Source organism: Larimichthys crocea, chromosome XVII (genome assembly GCF_000972845.2).
Source record: "Larimichthys crocea isolate SSNF chromosome XVII, L_crocea_2.0, whole genome shotgun sequence".
In the NCBI taxonomy this organism is placed as follows: domain Eukaryota; kingdom Metazoa; phylum Chordata; class Actinopteri; family Sciaenidae; genus Larimichthys; species Larimichthys crocea.
In genome coordinates this window covers 21,744,139-21,757,542 of record NC_040027.1, presented here as the reverse complement: position 1 = coordinate 21,757,542, position 13,404 = coordinate 21,744,139, and the positions used below count along the sequence as shown (strand labels likewise).

General features: G+C 39.4%; 1 protein-coding gene across 1 annotated transcript; it reads left to right on the top strand.

Moving 5' to 3' along the window:
* The first annotated feature begins 558 nt into the window (after positions 1–558).
* vtg2 (vitellogenin 2) lies at positions 559–9,283 on the top strand. The gene is made up of 34 exons (XM_010747061.3): positions 559–635; positions 937–957; positions 1,089–1,240; positions 1,330–1,581; positions 1,667–1,828; positions 1,921–2,069; positions 2,177–2,327; positions 2,409–2,566; positions 2,640–2,805; positions 2,898–3,023; positions 3,111–3,329; positions 3,415–3,632; positions 3,723–3,820; positions 3,907–4,031; positions 4,253–4,354; positions 4,473–4,592; positions 4,683–4,869; positions 4,948–5,041; positions 5,143–5,328; positions 5,418–5,568; positions 5,651–5,867; positions 5,957–6,408; positions 6,497–6,535; positions 6,627–6,695; positions 6,785–6,991; positions 7,081–7,223; positions 7,331–7,469; positions 7,578–7,707; positions 7,786–7,969; positions 8,074–8,168; positions 8,265–8,359; positions 8,458–8,623; positions 8,791–8,952; positions 9,067–9,283. Exons 1-34 carry the CDS (start codon positions 596–598, stop codon positions 9,177–9,179), a joined length of 5,088 nt encoding a protein of 1,695 aa, XP_010745363.3. The 5' UTR covers positions 559–595; the 3' UTR covers positions 9,180–9,283.
* The last annotated feature ends 4,121 nt before the right edge of the window (positions 9,284–13,404 follow it).

The following is a 13,404-nucleotide window of genomic DNA, read 5'->3' as shown; positions in this document are numbered from 1 at the left end:
AAACATTCTGACAATGAAAGTTAAGCAAATATATGTTGGATTGTCGCCTTTGGACAGTCAACATGTCCTGGATCAAGTTGACAAAATGACATGTCAGGACATATTGACATTTGTTTGAAAGCCTGGAGCGTCCAAATGTCTATGCAACTGAAACCTTTTTATGATAACATTCTTATAATATTTTATTTCATTGTTTCACTATTATGTTTTATGATAATACATGCTATTAATTGAATAGTAGACAAAATTAGATATTGCTGTGTACTGAAATGTATGATTAATTATTTATAGGTAAATATTATTACCGTCTAATATTATAAAAACTAAAATAATAGCATAATAACAATAATAAAATAATATAGTAATAGTAGTAGCAATATAAAATAGTATTACATTTCATCTGTTGATGTGATAACTGATGGTGAACACCTTTGGATTTCAGGGCACTTGTGCCAGGTTAACATAGCTTGTCACTTAATCTGCAAGGTCAGGGTATCACGGTAAAAGCAGATATTTAGTTAATGATAAATTTTGGAGCAACAAAAACTGACTATAAAATGAAGCCTCCGGTTGCAATGATTCACATTCACTAGCCATGAGGGTGCTTGTTCTAGCTCTGGCTGTGGCCTTTGCCTGTGAGTTTGTCTTTATGCATTTACTTCTAGATCAGCTTAGATTTAACTTAAAATTCAATTAATTTTCTGAAATGTTGCTTTTTGTTAAATGAGATAATAGTACTGTCATGTAGATGAGTAGAGAGAAGCAATTCTACATTGATATTGTGTTTTATTAGGAGGAAAATAAGTAAAATTATGACTCAAAATAATTTAGATTTAAGAGAAATACTACTGCATTTGCAGATGTTGATCTATAGATACTACATAGCTTGTTTTTCTTTTATGAACACTAAAATAACATGTTATTCCTATTTTGCAGCGGCTTCCCACCTCAGCCTTGGTAAGTTGTCATTCTATGACATTATAAATGAAATTTAACTGTATTTTAAACTGGTATGTAAATAGAACGTAAAATAGAAAGTTTCTGTTTTTCAATATTTTACTAATTTGCTTTCTCGCTTATTGTCGCAGCCCCAGAGTTTGTCACCGGAAGGACCTACGTGTATAATTATGAAGCAGTTCTTATGGGTGGCCTGCCTGAGGAGGGTCTTGGACGTGCTGGAGTGAAAATCCAGAGCAAAGTTTTGCTCAGTGCTGTGGCTGCCGACACCTTCTTGCTGAAGGTAAAATGTTTTAATACAATTTATTTATGATAGATAACAAGTTAACTAGGTGTTAAAAATTCATTCAAAACTGTCACTATTCCTCACAGCTTGCAGCGCCTGAAATCTTCGAGTACAGCGGCATCTGGCCCAAAGATGCTTTCATCCCGGCAACCAAGCTTACTTCAGCCCTGGCTGCTCAGCTTTTGACACCCATAAAGTTTGAGTATACTAATGGTGTTGTCGGAAGAGTGTTTGCACCGGTTGGAGTCTCTGCAACTGTGCTGAATATCTACAGAGGAATCCTCAACATCTTACAGCTGAACATCAAGAAGACTCAGAACGTCTATGAGCTGCAAGAGGTACAAATAACACATTTTCCAGTTCCCGCCACAAAAGGCCACAACAGTTAAACTGACAAACTGTATTTTGTTTTTCATTAACTAGCCTGGAGCTCAAGGTGTGTGCAAGACCCACTATGTCATCAGTGAGGACGCAAAGGCTGAACGCATCCTGTTGACCAAGACCAAGGACCTGAACCACTGCCAGGAGAGAATCATCAAGGACATTGGCTTGGCTTACACAGAGAGATGCGCTGAGTGTGAGGCTGTAAGTGCAATTTCCCTTTCACTACATATTCTCTAATACAGTACACTTCTGGAAACTGTGGTGTGATGATAATGTGCATCTTGTTAATGCAGAGAGGAAAGACCCTGAAGGGAGCTGTTGCTTTTAACTACATCATGAAGCCAGCAGCCACAGGTGCTATGATCTTGGAGGCAACCGCTACAGAGCTCATCCAGTTCTCACCTTTCAACATCTTGAACGGCGCTGCCCAGATGGAGGCTAAGTATGTGGTTTCAATTAAAAGAAGAGAGCAATAACAGTCTAGTAAGCACTATTCTCAGCACAAAGTGTCACAGTGTAGATTGATACAGTCCTTGTGTTTATTTACAGGCAAATCCTGAAATTCCTGGAGGTCGAGAGGACCTTGGTGGAGCCCATCAAAGCTGAATATATTCACCGTGGATCCCTGCAGTACGAGTTTGGCAGTGAGCTTCTCCAGACACCCATCCAGCTTCTGAGGATCAGCAATGCCGAGGCTCAGGTACTTCAGCAAATATTCAGATCCTCTCATTCATCCTGTAGTACTAAACTTTAACATGAGTAATATTTTGTTACCTGGCAGATTGTTGAGATCTTGAACCACTTGGTGACCAACAATGTGGCCAAGGTCCACGAAGATGCCCCTCTGAAGTTCATTGAGCTCATCCAGCTGCTGCGTGTGGCCAGATTTGAGAGTATTGAGACTCTTTGGGCTCAGTTCAAAGCTAGACCAGATTACAGGTAACTGCAATTTTCACTGAGAAGAAAAATTGTGCTAAGGATAATATAATAATACAATATTTCCCTTTCCCAGGCACTGGATCCTGAACGCTGTCCCTGCCATTGGTACTCATGCTGCTCTGAGGTTCATCAAGGAGAAGTTCCTTACTGGTGAGCTGTCTGTCGCTGAAGCTGCTCAAGCCCTAATTGCATCTGTGCACATGGTGACAGCTGACCTGGAGGCCATCAAGCTTGCTGAGGCAAGTCAATGCTAAATGTTTTCTTTAGTATTTGTAGTTATGTAATTGGAATTGGGACATATAATCAGTACTTTATTTTCACCACTCCTCAGGGCCTGGCCATGAACCACAAGGTCCAAGAAAACCCAGTTCTGCGTGAGGTTGTCATGCTGGGCTACGGCACCCTGGTTGCTAAATACTGTGTAGAGAACCCAGCTTGCCCAGCCGAGCTTGTGAGGGTATGTATCATTTGTACTTCATTTATATAACTGAAATTCAGATATAACATCAGTGACATGAATGTTTTTTTTCTGTTCCTCCCACAGCCAATCCACGAAATAGCTGTCCAGGCTCTTGCCAGAGGTGAAATCGAGGAGATCGTTGTTGCTCTCAAAGTTTTGGGTAATGCTGGACATCCTGCCAGTATTAAGCCAATCATGAAACTCCTGCCCGGCTTTGGTAGTGCTGCTGCTAATCTGCCACTCAGAATTCACATCGATGCTGTTCTGGCCCTGAGGAACATTGCTAAGAGGGAGCCCAAGATGGTGAGGCTACATTCCTTCCATCATTAAGATTAAAATACACTTAAGGTCTGTTTTGTTATTAACAGTTTTAATATTTGTGATTTAGATCCAGGACATTGCTGTCCAGCTGTTCATGGACAAGGCTCTCCACCCAGAGCTTCGTATGGTTTCTGCTATTGTGATGTTTGAGACCAAGCTGCCCATGGGCCTGGTGACTACTCTAGCTGACGCCATCTTGAAGGAAACAAATCTGCAGGTCGCAAGCTTTGTCTTCTCTTACATGAAGGCCATGACCAAGAACACCGCTCCTGACTTTGCCTCTGTGTAAGAACTTGGTTACTATCTTATTTGTAGATATTTGCTGTTTAAACTTCAGTGCGTAGAAACTCATATTTTAATGTTCTTCTTTTATAGTGCTGCTGCCTGTAATGTTGCTGTGAAAATCCTGAGTCCCAAATTCGACAGACTGAGCTACCGCTACAGCAGAGCTCTCTATTTCGATGCCTATCACAGTAAGAGCATAAGAAAAGAATCATTTGTTATCAGACATTTCAGATTAAAACATGTGGTCTGATGGTTGTCATATGTTGCCCTGCAGACCCTTGGATGATGGGTGCTGCTGCCAGTGCTTTCTATGTCAACGATGCTGCAACTGTTTTGCCAAGAGCCATTGTGGCCAAAGCTCGCACCTACCTGGCAGGAGCTTACGCTGATGTCCTTGAGGTATGACTATTATGTGTTACATATCTAGTTAATACTATGAAACGCTCTTAAATATCTGGTATGTGCCTCACAGTCTTGTGCACTTTTGCATAGTGCAGTGCATCAAATCACAAGTTAGTTCAACATTAGATATCATTTTCACATGCTTAGTTGATATGACTATATTATATATATATTTAGTAATAATTTCAATTTACCCATCAAATGCTTCTTTTTTTTAGCTTGGAGTGAGAACTGAGGGAATCCAGGAGGCCCTTCTGAAAGTCCACGAGGCTCCTATGAATGCTGATAGGATCACCAAGATGAAACATGTTATGAAGGCTGTAAGTTTAAGGGGTCACTAAATTAAAAATCAAAAGTATTAGTATTAGAGTATATTAGTATATAAAATATGTTTATAGAAGCTGTAGAGTTTAATCTACTGCTGTCTTCCTTGCAAAGCTTTCTCAGTGGAGGGCTCATCCTTCAAGCGAGCCACTGGCCTCTGTGTATGTGAAGTTCTTCGGACAGGAAATTGCATTTGCCAACATTGACAAAGCCATTGTTGAGCAGGTTATTGAGGTACAGTATCTACTATACAGATAACTGCTAAGAATAAGAATAATTCTGAAATAGATATCTGATTACTTATTAGAAATGTTATGTTTACAGCTTGCCACTGGACCAGCAATTCACAATACTGGCAGGAGGGCTTTGGAAGCTCTGCTGTCTGGTGTTGCAATGCATTATGCTAAACCAATGCTGGTTGCTGAGGTTCGTCGCATCCTTCCCACCGCTGTTGGTCTGCCCATGGAGCTCAGTTTCTATACTGCTGCTGTGGCTGCTGCATCCGTTGAATGTAAGTTCGACTGGTGTAACTTAACTGCTGCTAATTTGCGAGGTATGTATACTAATACTGAAAATGTGTTTTCCATAGTCCAAGCCACCGTAACACCACCTCTGCCTGAGAACTTCCATGCTGCCCAGCTCCTGAAGTCTGATATCAACATGAGGGCTGCCATTACTCCAAGGTAATCCAGTTGTAACTTAATTAATAATTATTTCAGCTTCTTTTTTTGATCTTCATTTGGAGGGAGACCACCCTAAAGTGGATGTTTTCTCTCTCTTGCAGTGTCTCCATGCATACCTACGCAGTTATGGGAGTGAACACTGCTCTTATCCAGGCTGCTCTGCTGTCAAGAGCCAGAGTTCACACAATTGTTCCTGCAAAGATGGAAGCAAGAATTGACATGATCAAGGGCAACTTCAAGTTTCAGTTCCTGCCTGTTCAGGGCATCGATAAGATTGCAACTGCACTGTACGTACTTATCCTTGTCACCAAGTAACACTGATTGCCCAGTTTTGATATTTTGTTTTCCTAAAACAAATTTTCTTTTCTCGCAACAGTGTTGAGACTTTTGCTGTTGCAAGAAATGTGGAAGACCTCGCAGCTGCCAAAATCACACCAGTGGTTCCAGCTGAAGTTGCATCACAGCTGTCAAGGGAGATCTTCTCTGCACGGATCTCAAAGATGTCATCCTCTCTGGCTAGTGATATGGTGAGTCCGGTGACCACATTTTCCAACACAAACATCTACCTGGTTGCAAATTTGTACACTGACCTCTGTTTTGGTTTTACAGTCAGCATCTTCTGAACTTATTCCCACTGACCTGCCAAAGAAAGTTGCCAGACAACTGAAACTCCCCAGGGTCTTTGAGAAGAAAATGTGTGCACAAATTGAAACTTTTGGAATCAAGGCATGCACTGAGATTGAATCTCGCAATGCCGCCTTTATCAAAGACTGCCCACTGTACGCCATTATTGGAAAGCATGCAATCATGGTTGAGGTTGTTCCAGGCAAGTGAAATGGATGACATTAAATTACTGATTTTTTTTATATTTTATAGAACTTGCTAAAGGTTTTGCATTTATTTATGTGATTATAGCTGCCGGACCAGTCGTTGAGAAGATTGAAATTGAGATTCAGGTAGGAGATAAAGCAGCAGAGAAGATCGTCAAAGTAATTAACATGAGTGAGGAAGAAGAAATTCTTGAGGACAAGAACGTGCTGATGAGACTCAGGAAAATCCTGGTTCCTGGTCTGAAGAACAAGACAGCCACTTCCTCCAGCTCTAGCAGCTCTCGTTCTCTCAGCTCTCGCACCAGCAGCTCCCGTTCAAGCATTTCCTCTTCTGCATCATCCAAGTCCTCCTCCAGTTCCTCCTCTCGTATCAAGAGCAAGATGGTCGACATACCTATCAACCAGAGATCAAAGAGAGTGAGTAGCAGCTCCTCCAGCAGCCAACGCTCAAGGAGCTCCTCCAGCAGCAGCTCATCTCTCCAGTCCAGCAGCCAGTCTTCCAGCTCCTCCAGATCCAGCTCCTTCGGCCACCACCAGGTGAGATATCTTCACTTCTGAACATGGAAAAAAAGAGTAGAATCAAAAAGTATGTGCAGGAAATAAACTACACATTTTTCTATTACAGCGAGAACTGGGTACGTTCACCAAAAACCACATCCACCAGGTAAATATCAGATTGTTTTGTAAAGAGCATGAGACAGCCACATTATGGACTCTGTTTGAGAAAGCTAAATGTATGGCTTCTTTCTTCACAGCATGCCCTCTCCACAGCCCATGTCAACAGCAAGAGCAGTGCCTACAGTTTTGAAGCCATCTACAATAAGGTAAGTCAACACACCAAGCCATTTAGAGTCTGTTGTATTTAGTAGGGGAAAAAAACTTTCATTAACACCAATCTGGTTTGCACTTTAAGGCCAAATACCTTGCCAGTGCTGTCACTCCTGCTATGACCATTCTCGTCCGTGCCGTGAGAGCCGACCACAAGGTTCAGGGATACCAGATTGCAGCTTACGTTGACAGAGCTACCGCCAGAGTGCAGGTTATTTTTGCCAACCTGGCTGAGAATGACCACTGGAGAATCTGTGCTGATGGCATGATGCTGAGCCACCACAAGTTGATGGTAAAAACTTTGATTTGGTGACATGAATTGAGTTGGCAACAGCTGTTAGAAATGTGTTTGACATTTATGCTAATTAAAATTTCTCTTAGGCCAAGGTTGCCTGGGGCATTGAGTGCAAACAATATGAGACTGAGATTATTGCTGAGACTGGTATGGTGGATCAAAACCCTGCAATCCGCCTGAAGGTGGCCTGGGAAAAACTGCCAAAGAGCATGAAGGCCTACGCAAAGGAGTAATGTCACGAACTAATGCAGATTTCAAAATTGTCTTCAGCTGACTTATTTGAATTTGACATTTATTAAAAACTTGAAAATAACCTTGATCTTTATGTTTGACTAGGATCTCTGAGTACATTTCCCGCATGGCCCTGGAAGCTGGAATAGGCCTGGCAAAGGTCAAGAATGTTCGCAATCAGATCAAACTGAGTGTGGCTGTAGCTACTGAGACAAGCATAAATATTGTGCTAAGGACACCAAAGGTACGATTTTATTGCTCATTATTTACACACAGAAAATGTCATGCATTGTACTTTCTCGCTGTTTGTATTCATGCCCTCTTCATAACCATTTGTTATTTCACATTACAGAGGACAATCTACAAACTTGGTGTGGGTCTCCCTGTTTCTCTTCCATTGGGAGAGACTGCTTCAGAACTGGAATTATACCAGAACAACTGGGTTGACAAGGTCTCCTACATGATCACCAAGGCCCATGCAGGTGAATACACGCATACTGAATAGTCAGGCTAATCAATAAATAGGTGACTTACTAATTAATCTTTTCTTTCCACTCTAGCTGTGTGCACCATGGCCAAAGACACAGTGACCACATTCAACAACAGGAAATTCAAGAACGAGATGCCTCACTCTTGCTACCAGGTTTTGGCACAGGACTGCACCCAAGAACTTAAATTCATAGTTCTGCTGAAGAGGGACCAAACCCAGGAACAGAACCTGATCAACATTAAGATTGCAGACATGTAAAAACATTTACATTATTCATAACTAAGTTGTGGGAAAAGGACAGACATTATGAGATCCTGAAATTGACTTTAATACATGTATTTCAAATGTCTTTTCACAGCAATGTCGACATATACCCGAAGGACAGTGCCATCATGGCGAAGGTTAACGGAGTAGAAATCCAGAACACGAACATGCCATATCATCATCCCACAGGTTTTGATTTTATTCATTTAAACATAACTGTCATACTAAGATTATTTAATTTGTTGTTAAGAGTCACATATTTACTTGTAATTCCATTCATTTCAGGCAAAATCCAGATCAGACAGAGAGGTCACGGCATTGCTCTCTTTGCTCCCAGCCATGGTCTTCAGGAGGTCTACTTTGATCTGAACGCATGGAAGGTGATACAAGAAATCTGACTTGTGGATTTAAATCTCTTTGATCCACGTCCATACTAGTAATAATAGTGCAAACACTGACCTGTTTGTGTTTTGTACAGGTTAAAGTTGTGGACTGGATGAAGGGACAGACTTGTGGACTCTGTGGAAAGGCTGACGGTGAAATCAGACAGGAGTACCACACTCCCAATGAACGCCTGGCCAAGAACGCAGTCAGCTACGCTCATTCCTGGGTAATGGCTGGAAAGAGCTGCCGTGATGCCACTGGTAATACCTACAGCACCAGCTTCACTTGTTTCATTTATACTCTGAATGGCAAAATGCAGCACATAAAGAAATTCACATGATGATAACAAACCCTGTTTGAAAGAACAATTATAGGAAATTAGAATTAATATCTAAAGTCCTTATCTTCCTTTTTCAACCTTTTCCAGAGTGTTATGTGAAGCTTGAATCTGTGAAGTTGGAGAAGCAGATTACCGTCCATGGCCAGGAATCCAAATGCTACTCTGTTGAGCCTGTGCTGCGCTGTCTGGCGGGCTGCATGCCAGTGAGAACCACCACCGTCACTGTTGGCTTCCACTGCGTTCCTGCTGGTGAGTCCGCAAGAAAAATTCACAAGATTGAATCCTACTATCTACTACTATACTATTATCTATAATCTACTTATCTTGTTCAGTGCCTAACAGCTTTACTCTCCATTTTCACAGATTCCAACCTGAACCGCTCTGACAATCTCAACAGCATCTATGAGAAGAGCATTGACCTCAGGGAAACTGCAGAAGCCCACCTGGCCTGTCGCTGCACTGCTCAGTGTGTTTAATCCCATTCCCTTCAGTCACATTATGATTTATTATTTGTTCTGTGCAACATGTTACTTCAACTATAAATAAACTAGAGATGCATCACAAAGATCAAAAAAAAAAAGTGTTGTCTGAAATTTATCAATACAGCTGAGAACCCTCTATTGCATGAATTTTTACTTAAACATTATAAAAAAAATAGTTTAATGTGTTTTTATTATTTAAATTATTTAAATGTAAATCATTGAGAAATTGTAAAAAAAAATAATAATAAAAAAATAAAATTAAAGGGGGCTGGAAATATAAGAGCCATACTGTTAGTGTTAAGGGTAGTTTAATAGTTTAGCTGTTGAAATGCTCCTTTAATCAGTGCCATTGGTGAAGCCACAGCCTACTAGCCCTCAGATACAGTTAAGCAGCCAAAGGAGCAAGACAGTTTTTGGATGGTTCAGCTAGCTTCAAGAGTGAATTTTGTAACTTTGTTTTTTGAAGTTTTTTGGTGCTTCAGAGTTACCGCTACCAGTCAAGCTTAATGCCGATTGACTGCTTAATAGTGGTGGCAATGTGGATTATTGGATGGATGAGAGATTGCCGCACAATAAGAGATATTTTAAAAGAGGCAAAAGATCTTCTCCCACCTAAAATAGAAAAAGAAAGCTCATCAAATGTGTCACCTTTTAGCAACCCAAAATACATGAATCACACTCTTAGTCTTTTCCGATAGTTTCATTGAATGAAAGCATTGCTTCAGTGAGCTTTTGTAACACTTGGTGACAAAGGCACCAAATTCCAAAAGTCAGACACATTCTCCAGTCCAAAACAAGTTGCTTTCCTTGGCCTATTTTACAGACTAAAGTCTTGATTTTCTACTTAGTCTAAGATCATTGATGAAATAATATAACATTAATCATATAATTGTATGAGTGTATTTCATAAGTCTACATGTTTTTGTCTGTCATCTGTCATAAAACAACAAACATGGTGGTTCTGGTTTAAATGCAGAGGGGTCTGACAATAAAACAACAGAACCCCGATGTCAGATTATTTAGTAACAGTTACCCTTATTGATGTATGTTAAATATGTACACTGAAAAAAATAACTTGTAAGATTTACTTAAAATCCTCGTAACTATTTGCACTCACACTAAGTAAGTACATTTTACTGCTGTAATATCAAGTATAATTCACTCACCACTATCAAGTAAAATATACTTGCCACTAAATCTAACATTTTTGAAGATATCAAGTAACTCCTACTACATTACAGTAAGCAACATTTTTGAAGATATTAAGTAACTCTTTACTCCATTACATATTTGAGTTCAGTTCTATTTAGTTACAGTAATCGAGTTACTGTCATCCTAATACTAAGTAAATCTTACATGCATTTATTTTTTTTATTTAAAAACCCCCAGCCTTTATTAGGTTTTTGGTTAGTCTTTACCTTTGAAATAATTTGACAAAGATCCCAACGCAAGGTTCACTTATTTGCTTAGCCTTCAAAAGGCTTTATTGGTATGGGTGATACTGTAGATGCTCACAAAGCAAGTATGAAATCTAAAGAATTTACATAAAGAGAAGCCACTGAATTTTGAAGACATCTGGAATAGTGCTAAAGTAAAAGTCTTTATAAAAAGCGTACTAAAACACTGATGCATTCAAACTGCGCATTCACAACATTGTCACCAATGATGCATTTTTTCCATCACATCGTAACTTGAGAAGCAAATGCAAACAAGTGCAGAAAGACAACATGACAACAAGTACCACTGCAATATCTGAACAATCACCTTAGAGTAAAACCATAATGCATTGATTCAACAATTTCAAGACCATCTTCCAACCAACAAGTGTCAAAAAGAGAAGGGAAAAAAGGGAACAGGTGAATGGGTGGGCATGTGTGTATTAGCACCATTCAAGACAGCAACTTAACCTTCAAATTGTGCACTTTTGGGGAGAGCTTGATTCCATCCAGTTCAAGGAAAAGTTTCTGAAATGCCTCAAAAGTGTTGCGCAGTGTTGTTGGGTATGCAAGATTGAAGCAGCACGCACGCATTGGCAGTGTTGCGACATCCAGACAGCATCTCCACGCCTTCAAGGATGATGGATGCGTCCCCCAAGTCCTCTCCATCAGCACCATGGATGACCAGGACCTTGACGATATGTACAGTGACATCACTGCAGTTGTCCTGCTGCATACAATTAACATGTACATTTTTATTTTATGTTATGCAGATAAGATAATACAATAATAAAAGCCACACATTTGTACCAAAATCTGTAAGCACTGTGTTCCAGTAACAACTGATTCAACTACGTTTTCAACTCCCCTCTTCATTGTTAGACTTCACATGCTTAAACCTTTTAAAATGTGGCTGGGATAGGTTCACCCTACTCTTTTCATACAGTGAATTCACACCAGCAGATTAATGCCGGTCTTGCATGCTGTATAACTATTTTAGCTCTGTAAATGATCAGTCATTATTTCAAATGTCACTTAGAAATTCAAACTCATTCGCTGCAGCAAATTCACAGTGTTGGTGGTTTATAGACTTAACTTAATCCAAGTGAACTGGTCAGTAAATGTACAAATTACTACCAGTTATTAACCAGTTGTGAGCACTGGGGGAAATACAAATATGTCCGATATCTGCTTCTAAAAACTTGATTTGTAGGAAAACATCCAATGTCCAAACGAGGCCCCGCAAAGAGCGATTCATTAGCTGAATCCCTAAGCAATAGGTGGTGCTCTAGCCTACCTAAAAGACATTCATACCAGATAAGGCTAGAATATTTAAGAATACCAACCACCCAGAAAACATCAACTTTTCTCCCTGCTGTGATCAGAAGAAGGTTAAACCTGGATAGACCAGACCAGCTAAAAGGCGGCAAAGGAGTTCCATTAAGATAGCGTTTTATTTACTCACCTATTTATTCCCATTACTTTCAAACATTATTATTTATTATGTTATATATTATGTTCTTGTTACTATCCTATATTAAGTGAACAACTGTATGTTTATATGTGACCTAAAGATCCAGTGAGTAATATTTAGGGGTGCTCTATCTACAGAACACACCAGAAATGAAATAAAACACATAACTATGTTTAATTAATAACCTGAAAATAAGAATCATTACATTTTTGTTACCTTTGAAGGAGTCTTTTATATCTACATGTGCTGTGGGTTCCCTTTCACAGTGTCTGCCATGTTGGACTGCCATGTTTCTACAGTAGCCAAGAACAGACAAGCTAAACACTAGCTAAAGATAAGGCCTTTCGCAGCCACTGTAGTTTTCCTTCACAGTAGCAAAGACAGGGTGAGCAGAAGGGGTTGCAATCAGCAACTACACTGCTAGATTGCAACTAAATCTTATACACTGGTCATTTAAATTGAATTGAGGCTCAGATCCCTACTACAGTAAATGTTGTGATGATTCTGCATTCAGTTTGTCACAGCAACTGAACTAGTTTAAACCCAGTGCAGCCACTTACAGTATAAAGACTACATCAGAAATAAACATGAGCTAAGATTGATATGTGAACTTTTTCAATGGGCTGTGAGTAACTGAAGACATTTCACTGTGATTTTACCTGTATAATTGTATGCGACAAATGCAACTGAACTGAAATAAATTGAATTAAATTGAGTTGGTAATTTCAGTTATTCATAAAAAACTGTACATAATCCAACTTTTTACGTTAAAGAGCTATTATCTGTAGTAGGTTTACAGCACATAACGTGATAATGTTGTTCAATATCTATATAATGCTTTATCTTAGATACTTACAGTAATGGGGGTATGATATAATACAATAAAATAAATAAATAAAAATATGTTTGCTGTTAACTTACTAAGTTGCTTGCACAAAGCAAAGCAAATAATGAATAAAATGTGAACATTGTTCATTCATTTAAAATGGAACTGATCAGTGAGTGGGAATGGTGGGGAAAAAATCGCTCTGAACAGCATGCACTTGGCAAAAGGCAATATTCTCTTGTTTAGACATTATATAAAAAGTTAATAAATAAATAAATTGGCTCTTGGTTCACTCACTGTAGGTTGAGATCTATAGATCTATAGAAATAAATCCTACACTGGGTGTTAAATGTAAAAACTAAATACTTTTGTTATCATTAGAACAATGTTTGGAAATAAAATAAATTATAATTTAAATCACATGTTGCTGTTGGTTCAGCCATAATTTAATACCAGCATTAGAGCCATTCATATAAAAGAGAA

Excerpts from the sequence above, each read along its gene's own strand:
- vtg2 (XM_010747061.3), top strand. The coding sequence starts at position 596 with ATGAGGGTGCTTGTTCTAGCTCTGGCTGTGGCCTTTGCCT. Across the intron at positions 2,070-2,176 it reads GCTGCCCAGATGGAGGCTAA|GCAAATCCTGAAATTCCTGG; the intron begins GTATGTGGTTTC and ends GTTTATTTACAG. Across the intron at positions 7,224-7,330 it reads ATGAAGGCCTACGCAAAGGA|GATCTCTGAGTACATTTCCC; the intron begins GTAATGTCACGA and ends ATGTTTGACTAG.